The sequence below is a fragment of the Salvelinus fontinalis genome, chromosome 9, assembly GCF_029448725.1.
Source record: "Salvelinus fontinalis isolate EN_2023a chromosome 9, ASM2944872v1, whole genome shotgun sequence".
In the NCBI taxonomy this organism is placed as follows: Eukaryota; Metazoa; Chordata; class Actinopteri; order Salmoniformes; family Salmonidae; genus Salvelinus; species Salvelinus fontinalis.
In genome coordinates this window covers 46455635-46480135 of record NC_074673.1, presented here as the reverse complement: position 1 = coordinate 46480135, position 24501 = coordinate 46455635, and the positions used below count along the sequence as shown (strand labels likewise).

At 43.7% G+C, this 24501-nt stretch overlaps 1 protein-coding gene and 1 long non-coding RNA gene across 8 annotated transcripts in view; one reads left to right on the top strand and one right to left on the bottom strand.

Moving 5' to 3' along the window:
- The first annotated feature begins 1522 nt into the window (after positions 1-1522).
- LOC129862717 (uncharacterized) lies at positions 1523-6047 on the top strand. The gene is made up of 3 exons (XR_008760815.1): positions 1523-1776; positions 2728-2807; positions 2989-6047. It is a non-coding gene; the product is annotated as an uncharacterized LOC129862717 (long non-coding RNA).
- Positions 6048-7703: 1656 nt separating this feature from the next.
- The window catches only part of LOC129862715 (receptor-type tyrosine-protein phosphatase zeta-like), a 74016-nt gene continuing 57218 nt past the window's right edge, over positions 7704-24501 (bottom strand). For 2 of the 7 annotated variants that reach the window (XM_055934614.1, XM_055934617.1), the window contains 20 exons: positions 23228-23268; positions 21014-23063; positions 17875-18013; positions 15736-15827; positions 15354-15439; positions 14607-14627; positions 14330-14426; positions 14159-14241; positions 13876-14010; positions 13630-13764; positions 13225-13388; positions 12692-12827; positions 12304-12450; positions 11348-11441; positions 10802-10878; positions 10371-10526; positions 10114-10266; positions 9404-9546; positions 8747-8882; positions 7704-8634 (listed from right to left, as the gene is read on the bottom strand). In XM_055934614.1, coding sequence (XP_055790589.1) covers positions 8491-8634; positions 8747-8882; positions 9404-9546; positions 10114-10266; positions 10371-10526; positions 10802-10878; positions 11348-11441; positions 12304-12450; positions 12692-12827; positions 13225-13388; positions 13630-13764; positions 13876-14010; positions 14159-14241; positions 14330-14426; positions 14607-14627; positions 15354-15439; positions 15736-15827; positions 17875-18013; positions 21014-23063; positions 23228-23268 — 4229 coding nt within the window. In that variant the 3' untranslated portion in view covers positions 7704-8490. The remainder of the gene's footprint in view (positions 8635-8746; positions 8883-9403; positions 9547-10113; positions 10267-10370; positions 10527-10801; positions 10879-11347; positions 11442-12303; positions 12451-12691; positions 12828-13224; positions 13389-13629; positions 13765-13875; positions 14011-14158; positions 14242-14329; positions 14427-14606; positions 14628-15353; positions 15440-15735; positions 15828-17874; positions 18014-21013; positions 23064-23227; positions 23269-24501) is intronic. The other 5 variants (XM_055934616.1, XM_055934618.1, XM_055934619.1 and 2 more) reach the window with 5 other exon arrangements.

The following is a 24501-nucleotide window of genomic DNA, read 5'->3' as shown; positions in this document are numbered from 1 at the left end:
TTGGTGATTGTGGAATCTGCACACATACGGGATTCTGTGCATGTGTGTGTCTGTGTGTATGTCTGTGTACGTGCTGTGCACATAATGATTGATTGAGCGTATGTCGAAGGGATGAGTGGCATCTTGTCAGTTTCCTTGGCAGCCATATTGATTGCGGGCCCAACAGATTGAAACACCATGCGTCTTTGATTTGTTCATTTTTCCCCCATTGACGTGAAGATGAACGGACTGTACTATCACACAGGAAAATTGACAAATGTGCCAGCATGTTGACAACGCATTTGACTAGTCGATGCACAAAACATTTGATAGATGTGTACGTGCAAATTGTGTTTTTAAATCCATTTACGTGTGTATGTGTGTGTTTAGATTGAGTCATACAATTCATTCTGTGGTGGACTCCCTGCACTAGAGTGGTCAGACAATCCTCTGCACTACAAATTCAGCTGGAGTCCTCCTCAATACCATCAGTCCTGCCATCTTCCTCAAGGACAACAAGGTACAGTAGCCATCTAGGATCAGCAGATCCTCCCCAAATCCTAAACTTAACCATTAGGGCCGGAATTGATAAACTGACCCAGGATCAGTGTCTAGGAGCAACTTCATCCTCCTCTATGTCCACCAGGTGGTGAGCATCCTAGCGGGCGGTACTCTGATGGAGTCTACGTCTCCCATGGACTTCATGCCTGGCTTCCACCTGGAGGGTTTCCCCAACCGCGACAGCACCAAATACGGCATCGAGCCGGCCCACACACTCATCAAAGGAACACTCCGCTTCAAGGTACTTCCAACACCAGCGTGATGAGTATGGCGTTACTGTCAATCTCGATAGTTCTGTGTCGCTTTGGATAAATGTTGTATTTCTGTCCAACAGTGTTTCTCCAAGTCCATGAGTGGCTTTGTGTAGCTGGGTCTGATCAACACTGACCCCTGCCCCATGCTAGAGCTCCTGTCTCCTGGGTAAATATAATGATACTTATAACAGCTTTAAAAGATGCGATTTCACTTGGTTTTGAGAAGCTTACCCCACCAGCGATAGACTTCCTCAGGTTCGTTCTGCAGTTGCAGGGGCACAGATAAAACATTAACAAAGGCTCCAAAAACGACGAAATACGTCCTTTGAGAAACAACAATGATCTCAGTGATACAGGTCTTTAGATGTTGTACACATGAAATTGTCATTCCAAACTTTGTCCTCAATGGTATATTCCATTTTGTTGGACTCGAGTGTTACTTCTCCGTGTGCTTTCTCATTCCCATTGTGGTGATTAAAGCCTGTGCATGCTCGCACACGGCGAAGAATTCAAACTAAATGGAATATAATGTTGGGGATTCAGTTAATTTACATAAATAATTTAGATTTGGTAAAAAAAAATACTACTTGTCCTTTAATTTACTTAACTTAATTTAGAATGTGCTTTTCATAAATGGTTATTACAGTACCAGGATAAACCCAGAAAACGCTGCATCACTTAAGTTCTCAGTCACTGCGACGGAGAACATCTGTCCCATTATGGCATATGTGAGTGCACGATCAGCGCCATTGAGACAGATAGAATGTTGCGATCTCTTTACATCTCTATGCCAGTGGTTCCAAACCGGCGTGCCCCCCTCCTAAATAAATCAATATATATATTTTTTCGTCAACAGTTCCATCGTATCTTAAACTTTTTACAGGGCACTCATTAGGACCTGGGGGAGGCTGCAGCACGCGCTAGTGACTGTTAGACTTTCTTCAGCAAAGATGGCTGACAAAACTACTGGATGGAAGCAAATGTAAGTGATTATACCGTCATAAAGAATCGTGCTAAAAATGTACATTTAACAGGAATATGTTAGTTAATATAGAGACAAACGATTATGCATATTTTTATCATAAAGTTCATTTACGAAAATCGCGATTTAGCAAGCTAGCTGACTAGCTAACATTAGCCAGCTCTTCACTGTTGACGTTGAGACTGGTGTTTTGCAGGTACTATTTAATGAAGTTGCCAGTTGAGGACTTGTGAGGCGTCTATTTCACAAACTAGACACTCTAATGTACTTGTACTCTTGCTCAGTTGTGCACCGGGGCCTCCCACACTTTCTATTCTGATTAGAGCCAGTTTGCGCTGTTCTGTGAAGGGAGTAGTACACAGCGTTGTACGAGATCTTCAGTTTCTTGGCATTTTCTCGCATGGAATAGCCTTCACTTCTCAGAACAAGACTAGACTGACGCGTTTCGGAAGAAAGTTCTTTGTTTTTGGCCATTTTGAGCCTGTAATTGAACCCACAAATGCTGATGCTCCAGATACTCAACTAGTCTAAAGAAGGCCGGTTTTATTGCTTCTTTAATCCGGACAACAGTTTCCAGCAGTGCTAACATAATTGCAAAAGGGTTTTCTAAGGATCAATTAGCCTTTTAAAATGATAAACGTACGCCTATGAGGATATTCCATAAAATCTGCCGTTTCCAGCTACAATAATCATTTACAACATTAACAATGTCTACACTGTATTTCTGATCAATTTGATGTTATTTTAATGGACAAAAAATGTGATTTTCTTTCAAAAACAAGGACATTTCTAATTGACCCCAAACTTTTGAATGGAATTGGAATTTCGCTAAACAATGCTAATTAGCGTTATGACTGGAAGTCTATGGTTATCTACTAAAGTTTCAGTCATGGGATTTGTTTTGCTTTAAACCCTGTAAATGTCTTTAATTAATACTGTTTGTATGGTCAGGTTCGGGATGCTGAGTAAGGAGGTCGTCCCCCATGCAGACACCGTGCTTCACTGGCTAAGCACTTAGAGGCCCTACTTTGGTAATATGTGCAGTTCTCCCTCTACTCTTTTACTGCCACAAACACCAATATGTATATCTTTCTCTAATCTTTATATTCCTCCTTCTCTTACTTTCTTTGTACAGAAAATAGCAATAAAGATTATTTAAAAATAGTATTACCCTCTCTCTCCTTCTCGGTCCATCCGTGTCCTCTCCTTTAGATAAAGGCGAGCGGGACATGATCATCATGAGGAATGACGTGGGCCTGCGCCACTCCACAGGCGAGCTTGAGACTAAGCACATCAGCCTGGTGGTCTACAGAGACCCCAACGGCTACTCTGCCATGGCCAAGACCGTGGGCTACCCTGCTGCCATCGCTGCTTGCATGGTGCTGGATGGTTACTAGGGTAGACTTGAGTCCTCATTGCATTTGTCATGTCTGAGATGTTAAGTATGGTTTAGTGAGGTAATCAGCCATTTTGTTAAAGCCCTGAGGGAACCACTCATTTTGCTAAAGAAGAATGTACAACCCTAACATGTCTGTAAAAGTGAAGTGAAAACTGACTTTCAATCTGCAGGAGAAATCAGTATTAAGGGACTGGTGGTGCCAATGACCAAGGACATCTATGGACTGACTCAGAAGAGACTGAAAGAGAAGTGCTTAAAATTCACTTCAAAAGCACCATCCAAGAGTAGTAACTCATGAGTCATCAGCTGCGTCTCAAATATTGTATATTGATTTCCTTTCCTGGTGTCCTCGCCTTCATCTACACTGATCCAAAAAAGACCCCACACATGAAAAAATACAATTCTATTTTTCAATTCAGTTCGATTATTTCAGAAGAGTGGTGAAGGCAATATGGTAGAAATTGTAGGAGGACAGGAGACAAGGAGAGGAAGCCTCAGGCTAGTGAGAGATGCACCCTGACTTTCTGCTTGTTTCAAAGGCATTTCCTCACAGCATCGCCTTACCTCAACCAAACAGTTACATTGCAGGTGAACAGTTTCCAAGCAACTTTAAATAAGGCTGTACATGGAGAACCACAACTTGCTGAGTGTCGTTATAACATGTAACGATCTTATAATCTTCGCAGACCTGCTAAGACAATGTGTATCAGAAACTCACCCAAAGGGTCTAGTCTTTCCTTGACCATAGCATATTCCTGTTATTGATCAGCTGCTGCACAGTTCCAAAGATTTGTACATAATTTACACATATGCTTCCCACAGTTGTGTCAAATTGACTGGATGTCCTTTGGGTGGTGGACCATTCTTGATACATTTACATTTAAGTCATTTATCAGACGCACTTATCCAGAGCGACTTACAGTAGAGTGCATACATTTTATTACATTTTTACATACTGAGACAAGGATATCCCTACCGGCCAAACCCTCCCTAACCCGGACAACGCTATGCCAATTGTGCGTCGCCCCACGGACCTCCCGGTTGCGGCCGGCTGCGACAGAGCCTGGGCGCGAACCCAGCCCAGCCTGGGTGCGAACCTAGAGCCCTAGACCACTGCACCACCCGGGAGGTAGGGAACTGTGTGAAAAACCCAGCAGGGAAAGGCTGAAAAACCCAGCAGCGTTGCAGTTCTTGACACAATCCAACCGGTGCGCCCGGCACCTACTACCATACCACGTTCAAAGGCACTTACATCTTTTGTCTTGCCTATTCTCCCTCTGAATGGCACACATACACAATCCATGTCTCAAGGCTTAAAAAACTTTTTTTAACCTACTGTATCTCCCCTTTATCTACACTGAAGTGGATTTAATAAGTGACATTTGTAAGGGATCATAGCTTTCATCTGGATTCACCTGGTCAGTCTGTCATGGAAAGAGCAGGCGTCCTTAAAGTTTTGTATACTCAGTCTATATTTGTATTTTAAAACTGCTCAGAGATTATAATGTGGCATAGAGTACAGTTGAAGACAGAAGTTTACATACACCTTTGCCAAATATATTTAAACTCAGTTTTTCACAATTCCTGACATTTAATCCTGGTAAAAAAATCCCTGTTTTAGGTCAGTTAGGGTCACCACTTTATTTTAAGAATGTGAAATGTCAGAATAATCAAATCAAAATCAAATGTAATTTTTTATTTGTCACATACACATGGTTAGCAGATGTTAATGCGAGTGTAGCGAAATGCTTGTGCTTCTAGTTCCAACAATGCAGTAATAACCAACGAGTAATCTAACCTAACAATTTCACAACAACTACCTTATACACACAAGTGTAAAGGAATGAAGAATATGTACATAAAAATATATGGATGAGTGATGGTGCAGAACGGCAAGATGCAGTAGATGGTATAGAGTACAGTATATACATATGTGATGAGTAATGTAGGGTATGTAAACATATAAAGTGGCATTGTTTAAAGTGGCTAGTGATACATGTATTACATCACGATGCAGTAGATGGTATAGAGTACAGTATATACATATGTGATGAGTAATGTAGGGTATGTAAACATATAAAAGTGGCATTGTTTAAAGTGGCTAGTGATACATGTATTACATCACGATGCAGTAGATGGTATAGAGTACAGTATATACATATGAGATGAGTAATGTAGGGCATGTAAACATCATATGAAGTGGCATTGTTTAAAGTGGCTAGTGATACATACAATTTTTACATTGCTAAAGTTGCTGGTGTTAGTGGTGGCTGTTTAACAGTCTGATGGCCTTGAGATAGAAGCTGTTTTTCAGTCTTTCGGTCCCAGCTTTGATGCACCTTACTGACCCTGCCTTCTGGATGGTAGCGGGGTGAACAGGCAGTGGCTCGGGTGGTTGATGTCCTTGATGATCTTTATGGCCTTCCTGTGAAATTGGGTGGTGTAGGTGTCCTGGAGGGCAGGTAGTTTGCCCGCCGGTGATGAGTTGTGCAGACCTCACTACCCTCTGGAGAGCCTTACGGTTGTGGGCGGAGCAGTTGCCGTACCAGGCGGTGATACAGCCCGACAGGATGCTCTCGATTGTGCATCTGTAAAAGTTTGTGAGTGCTTTTGGTGACAAGCCGAATTTCTTCAGCCTTCTTCCTTGCTGATTGGTAATATAGCTGAATTGCTTTCCGTAACAGCATTTTTAGGTCTGGTTCCCAAAGAGATTATTTTTAGTTGACATGAGCTATGGTTCCAGTGAGGCACCGATTACCAATAAAGTATGCATTTTATCTCTGTACCATATCAAATGTTACTCGTCAACTATTGACATTTCTGTATAATCAATGATAAATACAGTGTATGCATCCATTCTGTTTTCAATGGATATAGCGGTGTCGTCTCATTACATCCTCTTTGAAAAAACAATCAGCTTTTCCTTCCACTCAATGTGGGCCCGCCCATGCAAACTAGGCCACCAAGCCATGGATAATTGGGCATGTAATTATTAAAAGTCAAAAATGCAAATTGGGGTATGGATACAGCCCCTGGTTAAGACAGTGTCTGGACACTTGACCTAATTTCCCCTGAAAATGTGCATTTCTTTTGGAGTCTTAGATGGATTAGAACATGAAAATCTACTGGAATAACCAATTCTCCACATGGATTATTCCATAACTCCATAGAGTCGCATCTCCGTCTCCGGGAATCCATAATCCAGTGTCTAAAATGGATCCGTTTCATCAAGCCACCCGTTTGTCTTCTGACCTCACATATTGTTTCTTAACAAGGGCTTATCAGGAGCCTGCCGAAAGATCATTCTATCATAGCAAATCTTTGATCACCCCCACAAAGCCCCCTGATCACATTTGGGTGAAGGGTGTATATAGGAGGTAGGTGGTTCAAGAGGGGGCAAGACAATGAGGAAGTTATATTTTTTTAAACCATAAACAAACACTTTCTTTAATGACTTGCATAGCATCTAGGCAGACTGGGCCCAATTCTGATCTGAGTTAAGCAAGTGAAAATGTTAAGTAATTCATTTTTTATGCACTTTTCTTTCTGTGTATTCTGACCTTGAATTTAAGCTTAATGCTATTCACCTGCTACACCTAATGAAGTTGTGTCTACAGATACTGGACGCAGCCCAGATCAGATTACGGTGTAAGTTTTTACATTCTGGAACGTTCAATGGAAAGGAAACGGTACTGAACGACCAGTTGAAAAACAGGGATGGTTGGGCTGTGTGCTGGAGAAAGCTGTCAGCATGGCCACTGCCCTTTAAATACATCACTTGTTGCTTCAAGCCACACCAAACGGGAGCAAACGTACCTGTCTGTTCAAGAACGTTTGGGGAAACGTGTCGTTCAGTATAAACCGTTCTGCAACATAGCAAAAAAGCACCTCTTAAATCCCAAATAATGCCACCACCTTAACAGAGGTGAGGAAATCATGAATAAGGTCTCGTGATCCTACAAGCATCTACTTGATTTTTTCAGATAGAAATAACACCATTCTCCATGCACTGTAATTTATAACCTGATAAGAACTATTGATAAGAGCTAGGTAAATGAGTACCCTGATTGGATAAGAGAATTGAAAATATAAATTACAATTGTTTTACATCTGTTTTACCTTATAATCGCTGGAGACAAATGTGAAACCAGTCATATGGCAGCAAATTGAAGCATAACTTTCCCACCGCAAAAATGGACAGCTCATACCTTGGCTTGATTGTTAAGGCTTAGTCCAGCTGCCTTACTTGGAAATGATCATGCATAATAATTATTTCAAACATCTGCTGAACAATTTGATGGGTTCAGATGAACTCTATTGAGGCACTAATAACATACTGTATTCACAATGCACCTGACCTGAGGGCATGATGCCGCCCACGCCTCAGGCTGTATAGTGCTAGCATCCAGTTCAATGTGAAGTTACACCAATTATGGAACAGTTTAACTTTAATGTACTGTGCACCCACAGGTCTAGATTGACCTCCACAGTAGTTTAAAAAAATGGAACAGACCACTCCAAAAGCTCCTTCCTTGGTTCTCTTTCACTTGTTTAATCCTATGTCTAATCATCCAGCAAAGTTTCATGTACAGCAAAAAACGTGTCAGTACCCCAAGCTTCATATTTAGTCCATTACAAAATACAGAAGAACACTAGCTATAACATTAAAACATTTAAAAAAATTGCTTTGACTAAGTTATTCGAATGCAGCCATACATTGAAAATTGACTAAAAAAACGTAGTAAAATATAAAAATCTAGAAGTATAAATAGAAATTTGGTCCATTGTCTTGGTTGCTATAATATTATTTACATATTAGATTTATTATGTCATGCCAATGTGCATTTTTGATTTCAAAAGCTCACTGTTGCTACAAACAAAATAGTATTTACATTGTCTAGATGGAAGAATGAGTTGCTCAATGCATTGACTCTACAAAAAATAGGCTAACAAAATGTTTAACGTAAAAGTTGCATTTTCCCTTCTTTTTTTATAGCTTACTGCCAATAAATACGAAAGTTTAGGGAAAACAGTTAGTTAAGCAAACATCTCAAGATGGCAGTATCGACAAAACATCGTAAAGTTAATCTACAATTGTATGAACGCCGTTAGAAGTACAAGATGAATATACAAAGGCACACATTACAGGGTCGTGCGGTATCATGTCCAGCGGTCAGGAAACTGCCATTCAACGACGGAGAACAGAAGAGGAGAAAAAAAGGAGGGGAAAAAGGCAAAGCTGCTGTCTTTAAAAACTGAACACAGTGAGACAGGCAAGAGTCCATACTGGCAAGTTAGGGGCCCCGTTGCCATGGTTACACCAGGGACTCAAGGCTCTCGGCTGTGCTGACAGGGCCCCCTGGGACCGTTCCGTTGTTGTCAGAGGACTGGAGCGTCCTCTCGTCCTCCTGTGTGCCAACCAGGCTCAGCATGGCTTTGTACAGGAACTGGTACTGCTCCTGAATGAGAAAGAAATATAGAAACTGTGCTGTTGAAGGGAGAATGTTTTAACACAAAATGGCTAATGTGCATCACTCAGGTACAGTCAGGCGTTGATTCAGATTGACTAACAACATCAGTGAAGGTCCCGGGCCTCATGAGGTTGATCATCTTGGCCACCTGGTACACGTCCACAGAGCTCTCCAACTCTAGTTGGCACACCAGAGTAGACAGGGCACAGAAGGTTCCCGCAGTAACACCGCCAATCCTGCAAAATCAAACCAGCGCCATGAAGTGCTTATAAAACTGAAAATCTCTGGTCATATTAGCCAGGGGCTAAGCTAGCTTTAGATACTTTGGGCTAATTCCAAGACATATTTGGGAAATGTTACAGGATTAGTGCTCTATGCTCCAGTTTGTAAGTATTTACTGAACCTTTACAGTATTATCTGTGGTTAAAACCAAGGATTGAGCGCCATACAAGAGTATTGAGACAGGATTGTCTCAATAGGCCTGGATCAGTGCAGGTTTCAGTTCCAAGAAATATTAAGAGTATTGGAAATATGGACATATCTTCTTATCCTCTTAGGTCAGAGTGGATCGTCTTGAATCTATTACCAGTGGCCAAAATAGAAGGCAAAAGAGGGATTCAGGGGTATTGATCTTGCCTGGTTCCAGTTGGGTGAGGTTTTGACTTTTTTTGACTATTCCATTGGTTCCAGGTCTTGAAAAAGGTTTAGAGTGGACATCATTACCTTATTTCACAGATAAATAATCAATAGGTCTTACTCGTCATGGACAACCATGGGGCCCTCCTTGGAGGAGCTCTCCTCCCTCACCAGGCTGAGCAGCTCAAAGGTGCTGCTGATGGGGCTGTCTGGGTTGGGCCAGCGAGGCGTCCGGTAGTGCCTCACCTCCAGAACATAGTCATCCTGGCCCAGAGGGGGACAATAACACAATAAGACAGAGTGAGAGATAGAGAGACAGTGCGAGAAAGAGTGTGTGTGTGTGTGGCTGTGTGTATGTGTGTTGAAAGTGGTCCAGTGATTGGAGGTACAGATGGTTGAGTGAAAACTGTGTGAAAAATAACAGCTGTGCTCCATTGACGTGTGGGGAATGTGTATTGAATTCCATTTCCACCCTTCATTTGGTTTCACCATGAGCCAAGATCCAGAGAAATATGAGCAGAACAACTCCTAAATGGAATACTCATGTTGCTATATATTCCCTCTGTGTAACAATAAACAGTTGTTAAATGTTTTTGGGGTATAGACACAGTGATAACATTTGCTGAGCACTAGCAACTGGTCCATAACGACTGGCCCATAGCGACTGGTCTTTTCTATGAGGCTGTTCTTTTTGGGCTGATCCCACAGTGTGTGGCTGATCCTCCTCTTCAATGGAGTTAGTCTATTCTAAGTAGCTGATCATGCTATTGTGACTGATCTCTTATCTTATAAAGCTGATCTCCCTGGTCTTACTGATCTCCCTCAGCTCACCTGTGTAGCCTCCAGGACATAGTCCTGCACCACCAGCATCTCCTCGTTGGCCAGACACACATGGTTCTCGCTCCGCAGGGTCACTGTGAATGCCTCACAGCTGATCGGCTGCTCCTTGCGGGGCCAGTACACGTACGGCTCCTCCCCCTCTGCCTGAAAACACAGAAAGATGTGATAAGGACTTCCTATTTGAGGCACAAAATGGCTGCCTGCATACATCAGCAGTTTTGTGTCCAGGAGGACACATAGATACCCACCAGGCTTGGTGTTCCCAGTGTTCCCGCTGTTCCTGGTGTTCCCGGCAGTGTGACGATGACCTGAGCGTTGTGATCCCAGATCATCCTCCAGAAGTCTGTCACCGTGCTGGCCAGTGGGTTCTGGGTCACGATGAACTCAGTGCTCTGCCGGTACCCCTGAGGAACACAACCGGTGGTAGAAAATTTAGACAGGTGGTATAAACATTCATACAATTTAGACAGGTAACCAAAAGTGGAATTTACTGAAAATGATGGCTGGAATGGAGTGTTATTACTGTAATGGAGTGAATGCTATCAAACACATAAAAAACATACGTTTGATACCATACTATTCCATTCACTCAATTCCAGGCATTATTATGAGCAGTCCTCCCGTTAGCAGCCTCCACTGCTGCATCTGACTCCTTTATGTAGAATGGTTGGGTTCTTACCGTGAGGTATGAGGCATTGATGTAATCTGATGTAGTTTCTCCCACCACTGTAGACAGACACACCCGTGACCTTTCAACTGGAGACAAAGCCACGCGATGTTAAACTTCCTCATTAGGTATAGAGAAGGTAATTTTGTATAATATTAATATTACAATGATTAGCTTTATCAAAGCAGTATTACTTAACCATGACGACTGCTTATCTATCTAAAGTGATTTTGTGACACACATTTGCTTACACCAAACAAGAGTAAAACAGTTCAAGGTTTATGCTTTCAAATAACAAAAAAATAAAATAAATGTATAACAGTTTTTGTTGAGGGGTCCAAGTGTGGGGAATTTTGCTAAATGTTCATTTGAAAGTGACAATGTTGAGGCCAGGTGAGGTCTCATTGTCTACACACTGTTAAAGGGATTTTACATTTTATGTTTCTGAGTCCAGTATGAAGGAAGTTTGAGGTAGTTTCGCGCTAATGCTAGTTAGCATTGGCTCACGAAACTACCTCTAACTTCTGGAGAGTATTAACAAACCTGTCTGGAACTCACCGGGTATTAAAGAGGAGTTTCTGTTCTTCTCTCTGTTGCACTCTTTCAGGGCTGCCGAGTAGTCACACTGTTTGGCATTGGACTGGGATACCAGCTGTAATCACATTGAGTACGATTACATGCACACAATATGATTATTGTGAATAGTCAGATTAATATAATAGGTTGATTTAAACGTTTACATGTTTTCCAAGAAGAACAATTTCCCAAATAATCCTGTTTACATAAACACATCTGAAATCAGACTACCTGATGGGACTGTGATAAATGCAGAAAATTGCCAATCTAAATATATGTTCTACCACAGCAACCATGTTATTTTTGGGAAGCCTATTCGATTCTGAGTTCGGATATTTAAAGTTTGTATGTGAAAATTATTTCTAAGATACATACTTTCAGTTTTTCCGAACTCACTTCACTCGTGCAAAAGATGGAAGCTTCACTCGCGCTGCTCGTGCTAGCACACGTGCAGATCAAACACACCGCTGGAACTCCGATTAAGCTGCTTACATGTCCTAATAATTTGAAAGATTGCTCAGAAAACCAGGTGTTTTAATAGACGTATACTTACTTCGATTATGACCGATTAAGATAAGCAGAGCAAGGTGTTTAATGCCATATTAGGCTTACTGACGTAATCTGTTTAATATTGAATTACTAGTGTGCATGTAAACGTACTCAGTGGCACCAGATTAACTGTCAGTGTTTAAACATGATGTGCCAGGGGTTGCAACTGCTCTTTTCAAAGGACAAAGAAAGACAATTGATGTGAAAAAAACTAAAACTGTCTTTAAACCCCATTGACAAATTCTCCTTTAAATGCACGTTTTACTTTTAGTTCGGCCCTTTATGTCCTACTGGAGTTGTTATGGAAAGTTTACCAGTTGTACATTTTGCTGTAATGCAAATACTTCCCCTATGACTTGTTGTAAGCTGTTATAAGCATGTGTCTTTACCTTAAACTGTTTCTCCAGCTGCGTCCTGCCGGAGGGCCCTGGGGTCAGGAGGTCATTGACGTAGCTGTGGATGAGGCTGGAGGAAACCTCCGTCTCCTTGCCCAAGATGGCCTCCACCAGGGCGTCGTGGATGAACACATACTGCTCCTGAATGCACAGGGAAAGTAGAGGTTGAAAGCCTTAGTTGGGTGTTGTCATTCATACAGTGCTGGAAAGGTAACAGGACAACTGATCATAGTAGATTCACTGTTTTCTTTTTGGTATCAGACCTGGGATCAAAAAGTATTCTTTCAAATACTTTAGAAGCCTTTATTTGAGCTTTTCTGGCGCAATGGCACCAATGGAAAAGTCCCAAAAGTGCAACCCCCCCCTCTGGCTGAGCTCTCACCTCTGTCTGTACCAGGTGGTTCCTCTGTGTGCGGATGTGTTTGAGGAAACCCATGATGTTGACCGTGCTCTCTTCTTTGATCTGCTTCAGCATGCTATCCAACACTATGTAGGTACCAGTCCTGCCTACGCCCGCACTGGAAACACACAGAGGTACACAATTTAATTTACATTTAAGAGCCACATTTCAATAGAGAATTGTGAAGTACTTGGATAGAGGAAGGTTCTGATATAGATTGTGAATCCTGGTATTTTGAGTTCACTCTAGTTCTCTATGAAATAATTGTTGACCTTCTCAGCTGGACTAGGTGAAAGCAGCCACAGAATGGATGTTAAGAGATTGCATTTAATGGAGGACCATGTCCATTCTATTCTATGCCAATCCGAATGTAAATTTACTTCCTAAATTGAATCATTCACATCTAGAAGATGAGCCATTTTTAATTGACTGAATTGAATTAGTAATTTCGGTGTGGAAAAACGGTATTGACCTCAAAGCTATTCTATACATTCTGCAAATCTATGGCTTCTTACCTGCAGTGCACTACGACAGGCCCCATGTCATCTGTCCTGGCTTTGGAGGACGTCTGGACGAAGGTGAGCACGGGGAGAGTGTACTCAGGCACGCCCATGTCCGGCCACTGGGTGTAGTGGTACTGTGTCACGGTCCGCTCGTTAATACGCCCCTTCAGTGAACCCTGGGGTTGGTGGGAGGAAACAGGAAGTGGTGAACAGGATGGGACTTTGGCTGTCACTTTGACACTGGGGATTCGTGAGTTCCACACGAAATGTTCAGAAACTAAAGTTGTAATGACGTAGTGCTTCAACTGACTTGTAGGGCAGGTGCAACCAAAGTAGATAATATATGTGAGGAAGTAGAGGTGAAACTATTAATGGTGAATGAGAGGTAAGTGTGATGTAAATTGTGTGACCTCTAACCTTTTGGACCTTGGTGTTCCTGAGGGTGAAGGTTCTCTCGGTGTAGTGGGCCAGAACCTTGCTGCTCTTCACCGTCACCAGGAAACCACCGTACTCATCCTGGCTCTCCAGGGGCCAGTACTGGTCACACTTCCTCTGAGAGACACAACAAAACAGTTTCATATACTTTCATGAATAAGCATGAATAAACTATTTATAAACTATTACTAAATATGTATAAGCGTATAGGTGGCCCCGGTCTCTCACCCGTCCCTTCTCCACCAGGTTGGTAATCATGATGATGACGCCCACGTTCTGCTCCCACACCATCCTCCAGAAGTCCTCGGTGCTGGACTTGAGAGGGCCCTGGGCCGCGATGTAGGCCCTGGACTTGTTGAAACCCTGAGGAGGGAAGGGCGGCAGAGGAAGGTTAAGAGAAAGAGAGTGAACAACAGATTATCTACTGACACGTCAACAAGACATTTGCCCTCATAACACTGCTAACATCTGACGTTATTGTGCAGATAGAAATGCAACAAAAATTGATTACGTCAACGTAGTTTGCGTTAATGTAATCTCCACTCTTCCCATCTTTGTCAGCCTGGGTTGAGAGTCTTACTCGGCTGTGGTCATCTAGGAGTAGAGGAGGAAAGAGATAAGCTGGGTGCATTCAATAATGTATGTGTGTGTACATGTGTTTGAAGGTGCATGTTTGACTTACAGGCCAGGATATTGATGTATCGGTTCTTGTTCTTGTTGTCTGGATGGTTGGAGCCGTCTGTGGTGATACCCAGGTCCACCGTGCACACCTGCACCTCCTAAAAAAACACATGACCTTCATCACTCCACCCCTAACATCCCACCATCCTCCATTACTATGCAGCCAAACAAAAATGTGTCATCAATGACAAAAACGCCAGCTGGAAATGTGACAAACATCTACACACGATTACTACAGAAATAATCAAATCAAAAGAGAAAAGGGAGACACAGCTTACCTCGTAACACTCTTTCAATATCTAATGGAGGGGGAGTGAGAATGCAAAAAGCACAGCAATGTAATGTCATGACACAAGGTGAGCAAAAAAGTCAAAATAAATAACAAGAAAACGGTTTATGGGCAAATCTCAACTTAAAGACACTGTTCATGCGATAAACAAGGCTTCGAAAGTGGCTTTCAGATTCACTCCATGTACCATGTTAATGTCCATATTAGCTTTGACTTACAAACCTATTTTTGTGTTATTGACAACATTTACACATGTATGCATTTACACAGCACTGATAAAATGCCAAGCTGGATTTAACATGGTAAGCAATGGTAAATATCCAGTTGAACCTATCTTAACTTGAGCCAGAGAAACATCAACATCCATGAATGCAGTGTAGATTATGATACATTTGTAAGTCTCAGTGGTAAGGACAACAGACATGGCTCCTCAGAGGAATCTGGGCCTGTAGCATGTAGCATGAGAGAGAGTGTGAGTTTGAATGGCCATCACAGTGCATAGCCTACCGCCCCATAAGGTTTCTGCATGCTGACCTTAAAATAATGGCAGCCACCGTGTAACATCGCAAACGACACGTAACAATTTTGCAAGATGGATACACACAGAACAGCATTAACTAAAAAACAGGTAGACAGCTGACTTGAAACACGGAACCAATAAATACTGGTTGTGTTGTTGTCATAAACGATATCCTGTGATCTGAGGGAGCAAAGGTTACAGAATGTGACAGCACACCTCAAACTCCCGGGAGAATGCGTTGGTGTGGTGGAGCTCTGTCACGTGCTTGACAAACTGCTTCACTGTAAGGGCTTCATGTTCATCTGAAAGGCAGAGAGCAAAGCTATTGAGATGATCAACAAAAGTCCTTTATCAGAATGAACGTTTGAAACTCTATACTCTGTCAGAAGCAGATGTTGAGTGAGGTAGTGTTAATGACAGAGGTAGGCTTGATGAAAATGTAGAGCACGGACAGATGGAGAGGATAACTGTCTACATGGCTCTGTGCTTGTTAACACTTTTATCTGTGTGTGTGTGTGTGTGTGTGTGTGTGTGTGTGTGTGTGTGTGTGTGTGTGTGTGTGTGTTGCGTGAAAGTGTGCTTGTCTCAGGATGGTTACCTGTAGCTGAAAGCAATGGTGTGGGTGGAACAGATATGACTCTGGGCGATGTGTTGTCCTCTATGTAGAAATGGGCAGTCTGGAAACACTTTCTGTGGAAACATATGTACGATGATATAAGTTAATAAACTTGTACTAGATGAGATGGAAAAAAGCTTTATATTTGTCCCCGTGACCTATTGCCATTGATTCTTTACATTTTGTCCAAAAAAAGAAGCTTTTTTCCATCTCATCTAACGGAAAAGAGGTATTTGCATGCTTTGTTCTCGTTTGGTGAAAATGTGCAAAAAAATTGTGACAAAGACAATAATAATATTGGTGTTATGATTGAGTAAAATGTAATAAAAAGACAATAACTGTAGATATATTTTTGAGACGTAAAAAGATCACGCTCAGAGACAAGAAAGGCCTAAAAAACACTTTTGTTGTTGTGTTTTTTAAGATACAAAGACAGCCACAGATGTTGGCGAACACATGGTAATCTGTCCGTAACACAGGAAAAAAAAAATCCTTCTAATCTCTGACAAGTTTTTAACAGGATCACGCATGCATTTCCTTTTGATGAGCCTGTGTTCAGCTACCCAAAAATGGACATCACCACACAGATTACTCTGGACGACAAAACCAGCAAAGAGATGTCCCCAGTAGATAACATGTTTGCGTTTCTAAAAGACGTCCACACTTTGCTAAACCCAAGTGCACAGCTATGGGGTGGCCAAATGAACACCGTGTCACCAGGGGAAGTACAAGGATGCGACACGGAAGGGATTACCTCCATTTAGCCTCGCTCCACTCGTTATACAAGACGCTGACACAACGCCTTCATGTCGGACATAATGAGACGCAGGCCCTTTCCCCCACCTATTCCACCCGAGGCCCTGTTCCCCAACCCCTGAACGACCCCGAGCCCCTAGCTCAACGCTCTACACTCTGAGTGGGGTACATCTCTCAGATTTAATCCCTTAGCAGCGCCAAGATTACTACGGCTTAACATGAAAATACAATAACAGGGCAGAAAGCATGAACAATATGTCACGTCTCCAGCCCAGTGGATGAGAAATGTACAGTCTTAAAGTGTTTACATTTTTGAAAGTGTGTCCTTGATTGGATTGCTGGTTGGATTGTTGGTTATTTTACTGTCCGACCGGTCAGTTTGCCGCCACAGGGAAAAGTAGTATTTTTCTATGATCTCACAGTATTAACAAAATGTCTTTATACCTGGAGACGCGCAACTCTGAATGCTGGCAGTTATGTGTAAGTGAACCTACACAAACACAGCAAAGCTCATGTGAAAAGCCAGACATCAAAACGTAGTGAAGATATTGGATGTGTCATGGGGAAGTGTGTGAGAGTGAGAAGGAGATTGGGCCCGTGTCACAGAAGATTAGGCCTCCCAGTGAGACAGACAAATATGAGGTTCTTAAGGTCAACCCCCTCCCCCCTTTGCATACGCCACCTCCCGTTTCACTCCACCCGTGCCCCCTGATGTCTGGGGACCAACCAGACCCAATCCTTGGTGACAGATGAATAACAATATGACAGGAATCAGCCCTGGGGCTGTTCCATTGGGAGGCATGAGGCTTACTGGTACCAGTGTGTGTGGAGCCTATCAATGCAGAAAGGAAGCTGTTGTTCATGTTCTGTAGCTTAGCTGTCCGATTATACAGATGATGGTTAGGGTCAGAGGGGTCAGTGCGGAAACGATACTCATCATCATAATTGGATCTAATAATAATAATCATAATGGATCAAATAATAATAATAATGGATCTAATAGTAATCATTATGGATCTAATAATAATGGATTATGGATTGAATAATAATGGATTATGGATCAAATAATAATAATTATGGATCTAATAATAATCATTATGGATCTAATAATAATGGATTATGGATCAAATAATAATGGATTATGGATCTAATAATAATCATTATGGATCTAATAATAATAATTATGGATCTAATAATAATCATTATGGATCTAATAATAATGGATTATGGATCTAATAATAATCATTATGGATCTAATAATAATAATCATTATGGATCTAATAATAATCATTATGGATCTAATAATAACCATCCTCCTTCTCTTCCTCCTTCTTCTCCTCCTCCACCTGCTCCTCCTGGTCTTACCTCCAGTAGATGAGGATGCCCACCAGAATGATGAGTCCCACGAAGGTGAGGGTGGAGACCACCGCCAGAGGGACCACGGCCCTCCTCTCCTTATCCCTGGCCAGACCCACCCTGGACTCATGGCTGCTGTTACTGGCCTCTGTAAGTGGGGTGAGAATAGAAACGGAGGGGACAATGGATGAGGAGTGAGCTAATGTTGACTATTGAGACACACAGCACAACTGCCACAACAAATCATTCACTCAATCAGCTTCTACTGTGGCAAGAAACCCTTTGGAATTACCTGGATTTCTGCGTAAATTGGTCATACAATGTGATCTGATCTTTATCTAAGTCACAACAATAGAAAAACACACTCTGCTTTAACTAATAAAACACAAACAATTATACGTTTTCATGTCTTATTGAACACACCGTGTAAACTTTCACAATGCAGGGTGGGAAAAGTATGTGAACCCTTGGATTTAATAACTGGTTGACCCTCCTTTGGCAGCAATAACCTCAACCAAACGTTTTCTGTAGTTGCGGATCAGACCTGCACAACGGTCAGGACGAATTTTGGCCCATTCCTCTTTACAAAACTGTTTCAATACAGCAATATTCTTGGGATGTCTGGTGTGAATCGCTTTCTTGAGGTCATGCCACAGCATCTCAATCAAGTTGAGGTCAGGACTCTGGGCCACTCCAGAAGGTGTATTTTCCTCTATTGAGGCCATTCTGTTGTTGATTTACTGTGTTTTGGGTTGTTGTCCTGTTTCATCACCCAACTTCTGTTGAGCTTCAATTGGCGGACAGATGGCCTTACATTCTCCTGCAAAAGGTCTTGATAAACTTGGGAATTCATTTTTCCTTCGATGATAGCAAGCTGTACAGACCCTGAGCAAAGCAGCTCCAAACCATGATGCTGCCTCCACCATACTTTACAGTTGGGATGAGGTTTTGATGTTGGTGTGCTGTGCCTTTTTTTCTCCACACAGTGTTGTGTGCTCCTTCCAAACAACTCAACTTTAGTTTAATCTGTCCACAGAATATTTTGCCAGTAGCACTGTGGAACATCCAGGTGCTCCTTTGCGAATTTCAGATGTGCAGTAATGTTTTTTTTGGACTGCAGTGGCTTCTTCCGCTGTGTCCTCCCATGAACACCATTCTTGTTTAGTGTTTTACGTATCGTAGACTCATCAACAGAGATGGTAGCATGTTCCAGAGATTTCTGTAAGTCTTTAGCTGACACTCTAGGATTCTTCTTAACCTCATTGAACATTCTGCGCTGTGCTCTTGCTGTCATCTTTGCAGGACGGCCACTCCTAGGGAGTGTAGCAACAGTGCTGAACTTTCTCCATGTATAGACAATTTGTCTTACCGTGGACTGATGAACATCAAGGCTTTAGAGATACTTTTGTAACCCTTTCCAGCTTTATGCAAGTCAACAATTCTTAATCTTAAGTGATCTGAGATCTCTTTTGTTCGAGGCATGGATCACATCAGACAATGGTTCTTGTGAATAGCAAACTCACATTTTGTGAGTGTTTTTTACAGGGCAGGGCAGCTCTAACCAACATCTCCAATCTCATCTCATTGACTGTACTCCAGGTTAGTTGACTCCTGACTCCAATTAGCTTTTCGAGAAGTCATTAGAATAGGGGTTCACATACTTTTCCCAAACTACAGTGTGAATGTTTAAATTATGCATTCAATATAGACAAGAAAAATACAATAATTTGTGTTATTGGTTTAAGCACACTATGCTTGTCTATTGTTGTGACTTTGATGAAGAACAGATCAAATTGTATGACCAATTTATGCAGAAATCCAGGTAATTCCAAAGGGTTCGCATACTTTTTCTTGCCATTGTACATACTGACTCACGAACACTTCAGCAGTAAATCAACACACGCACTCAGTTCTCAAGAACAAACATAGCAACGGTTGAGCAAGTAATGCAATATAAACATGTGATTTCACATAGAGGTGAGACAACACTTGGCAAGTGAAACGTGTTAGCATCAAACTACTCTAGCATTTGAACTACATGTATTGCCGTTTTGTAAAAAAAATAAAAATGCACTTTTAAAGAATAGTCCAACTTACCTTTGTGTTCTAATACATCGACTAATTCAGAGCTCCTGCTTGAACTACGTAGACTTGTTGACTTCAATTTGAAACGCTACCCTAGACCTTTGCTTTAACATCTTTATACCCATTCAGTTAACAAATCTAAACCTCTAGCGACCTCTCTAAACCTTATACAATGGCGGCAATAAGAAGGATGAAAGTGAACACAAATGCTTTCACAAAGTTAACATGCACTAAAGGTTAGTTTGTGAGTATTGGCTCGAAGCTTGAAGCACACAATGGCTTAAATCTACGGGACTCTCAATGCAGCAAAGGTATAAGAGGTGTGAATGAGTGGAGACCATAAAAACCTATTGGGAAAAACTATTTTCTGCCCGCTTCTAATGCAAAGACTTAAATGCAGATGATAGCTTCTATCGATGAGCTGTTTTGTCTGGGGTCTGAATGATGACAAAGATATTAAAGAGGTCAAAAATCGGTAAAAGATTCTAAACGGGGGCCCTGAGACTGTCTCAAGTGTTGTGTGAATTACATTGCCTGTTTAATGGGGAATTAGACCACTTGTGGTCTGCTAAGGCAAACAATCTATTTTGGTGCGAGTTGGGATTTGCAAGAGATCTGCTGCCCTCTACAGGATGTCGCATGATGTTACTGCAAATAAACAGTAGAGACACAGAGAAAATACATAACAAAGAACACTGAAATGATGATGACTATGGAACTGATTGTGAACTTCAACATGAACCCGACACAGTAGAGCGGCCTGGATCTAAATTGTTAGGAGGTCTATAATCAAAATGTATAAAAAAGTTATGTCTTTGTTCTACAAAGAAAGGCCATGATGGTGAACAGACACACAAGCACAAACACTCGCACACACACTTTCATCTTATGGGATTTTAGTTATCGTAGACAGGTGGTGTGTTAGGTGATGTGCCTCCTAAATTCCAGAGTATTTCCTGTTCCATTGGCATCATGGAAGCTGTCGTTTTCCCCAATCCAACAGGTGCAGCACTGTGCCTTGATGTACGGGGAGATGTTGCCCCCTTGTGGATGTTTGTTTTACCTGCGATTGGCTCCTCCTCCTCAGAGTCTCTCTCTGTGGGCTCGGGGATACTGAAGTCTGAGGACATCTCGTTGTCGTATGGGCTCTCGCCCTGTCCCGAGCCACTCTGCTCCTCCCCACCTAGCGGCCAGGGCACCGCCGCAGTTACCGCAGATACTGTTGCCGTGCTCCCCGCCGTCTCCGTGGCGACGGCACTGCCACTCTCACTCTCAAAGTAAAACGCAGAGGAGCGTTCATCATTGTCGGAATCGGGAGAGGCGGCAACCTCAGAGGTGAATGAGGGTGGGGCGGTGGGGATGTAAGGGAGCATTCCCTCCCCTGAGGCCGAGGCTGAGGCTGAACTCTGAATCCTGTCCCACTCTGCATCTAGCTCCTCCTGAGCTTCTCCCGACAGGGTCGAGCCAGACACATTACTGTCTACCGTCTGCAGGTCAGGGGTGAGGGTGGGGATGACGGGGGAGGAAGAGGAGGAGGGGGCGGAGGTTCGGAGGGCCGAGACCCAGCGGTCCTTGGAGCGGGACGGCGTGGCTGTAACAGAAACGTGCAGGTCACCATGGGAACCGGAGAGAGGGGGATGAGGAGGAACAGGAGGAGAGGAGGAGGAAGAGAAGAGAGGCTGACCTACAGACGGGTTGGTGGAGCCCGCCAGAGATGAATGGATGAGATGGTCTAAGTCGCTACCGGAGGAGTAGAGTGCTAGGCTAGCCGCCCCCCAGTCAGACGTGGGCAGGGGGAGGTGAGGAGAGGCATGCAACCAGGAAGAGGACGAGGTGCCATCCAGAGAGCAGGTACACAACGACTCCACACCATTGCTAGCTACTGTGAACCCTCCGCCACCATCAACAACCCACGACAGAGAAGACTCTATTACACCGCTCGTAGCATAACTAGAGTCCCCCAGCCTGCCATAGACATAGTCAGTGATTCCCGGGGTGGCCCTGGACAGAGAGAAGTCACTAGAGAGGAGAAGAGAAGGCTGCAGGGAGAGAGAGGCTGCAGGGAGCGGTCTAGAGGCTAGCTCAGACAGGTCCCACTCGACGGGCGAGTCAGGGAGAGTTTGAAGGGGGGGAGTGTCACTAAATAGTGCAGGGTCACCCGAGGCCATGGACGAAGAACCAGACAGCACATCGCCATCACCACTATCATCATCGCCTTCATCGCCAACACCACGAGAGACTACGGTCTTCCAACCAGACAGGGGGTGTGAGGGGTGAGGGAGGAGAGACAGGGTGGGGGAGGAGGGGGAGGAGGGAGCGAGGAATGAGTCACCACTAGACAACAGTGCTGTAGCAGCATGCGGGGAGTCCCGAGCAGGAGGGGTCACAGACGACACAGGTCTAGACGAAGGAGGGGCATGCAGGCAGGCGGTGGGGGCGTTGCTAGGGGCGGAGCCGGGGTAACCAGGGGTCGACGTGTCACATAGAGGAAGGGTGGAGGGGAGGATCTCACCGTTGAATACCGGCTGCGTGGTCTGCGAGAGAACGCTGCCGAAGGAGGAGGCAGTGGACGAAAACAAGGGCATGCTGGGACTTGTAGGCTGTGGTGGTACCCCCTGAAAAAGGGAGGGGGAAGAAGTGGCCACGGTCCAGCTTTCCGGGAGAGGGATGGCCATGGAAACACCGCTGCCTTTGCCGCTTGGGACGGTCACGGGGCGCGCCACCCCTCTGCCCTTCTCCTTCCTGGTTGAGGAAGTGGTGACGTCATCAGTGCGAGACAGCGGCATGGTCGCTGTTGTGGTATACTTCTGGGTACTCCCGCTCCCTCTGCTGCCTGGTGAGACAGCCCCCTCTGCTGGAGCTCTGGTCGTGGTGCGGTACCTTACACTCGGCACCGTGGACGTATGGGATCGGTTGGGCTGAGTGGTCTTGAAAGGAGACCCTGGAGTGGTGGTTCTCCTCTGGACAGAAGGGGTGGTTGTTCTGATACCAGGCAAGGGGAGGCTTGGTAGGCCAGTGGTTGTTTTGGGCCTGGTCGTCATAGAGCTTGGGGTGGTCCAGTCCATGTCATTGTCCTGGTCTTCACCCGGTTCAACCCGGGGTCCATAGTCCTCCTGGTGGGGAAGACACAGTCACACACCACATATACTGATGCCTTGTTATGAGATACTACTCCTTGTCCTATGTTTAGATTAATGTTTTTTCTTGCAGTGCACTACAGAGAGTATCACCACATTGCATTATGAAATAAGTAAAATGTATGTCATATAATGCTTACTTCCTCTGCAAATCCAGTAGAATCTGGATCAGGGGTGTCCTCTGAAAATAATCACAGATGAGAGCGTTAGAAACATTTTGGAAACAATAAAGAGCAAAATACGTTTTTGGGAGGTCTTGTGCTCACTGGGTTACTGTAAGTATGTTCATACAAATAAATAACTAAGACTGATACTTGATATATCTCAACATATTATGGTCAACAGTCTGACAAGTTAGGAAGATAACAACCTAGACATTGGTTTGTGTGATTGTTTTTCTTCTGGCCTTCAATTTAGGGCTCTAATCAATCTGTAAAGCTGAAGCATTACAGATTCCGTGATATAAATTGAAAGGTAATTCCGATTGAGCCGACATATGCAGCGTTTACGGTGCATGAGAGCATCAGCTGTTTCGGATGACTGTGTGATCACCCTCTACGCAGTCGATGTGAGTAAGACCTTTAAACAGGTCAACATTCGCAAAGCCGAAGGGCCAGGCGGATTACCAGGACGTGTACTGCGAGCATGCGCTGACCAACTGGCAAGCGTCTTCACTGCCATTTTCAACCTCTCCCTGTCTGTCTGTAATACCAACATGTTTCAAGCAGACCACCATAGTCACTATGCCCAAGAACACTAAGTTAACCTGCCTAAATGACTACCGACCCGTAGCACTCACGTCTGTAGCCATGAAGTGCTTTGAAAGGCTGGTCATGGCTCACATCAACACCATTATCCCAGAAACCCTAGACCCACTCCAATTTGCATACCGCCACAACAGATCCACAAATGATGCCATCTCTACTGCACTCCACACTGCCCTTTCACACCTGGACAAAAGGAACACCTATGTGAGAATGCTATTCATTGACTACAGCTCAGCGTTCAACACCATAGTGCCCTCAAAGCTCATCACTAAGCTAATGACCCTGGAACTAAACCTCCCTCTGCAACTGGATCCTAGACTTCCTGATGGGCCGCCCTTAGATGGTAAGGGTAGGTAACAACACATCCGCCACGCTGATCTTCAACACGGGGGCCCCTCAGGGGTGCGTGCTCAGTCCCTTCCTGTAATACCTGTTCACTCATGACTGCACGGCCAGGCACGACTCGAACTACAGCTGCACCATTGAGAGCATCCTGACAGGTTGCATCACTGCCTTGTATGGCAACTGCTCGGCCTCCGACCGCAAGACACTATAGAGGGTAGTGTGCACGGCCCAGTACATCACTGGGACCAAGCTTCCTCTGTGTCAGAGGAAGGCCCTAAAAATTGTCAAAGACTCCAGCCACC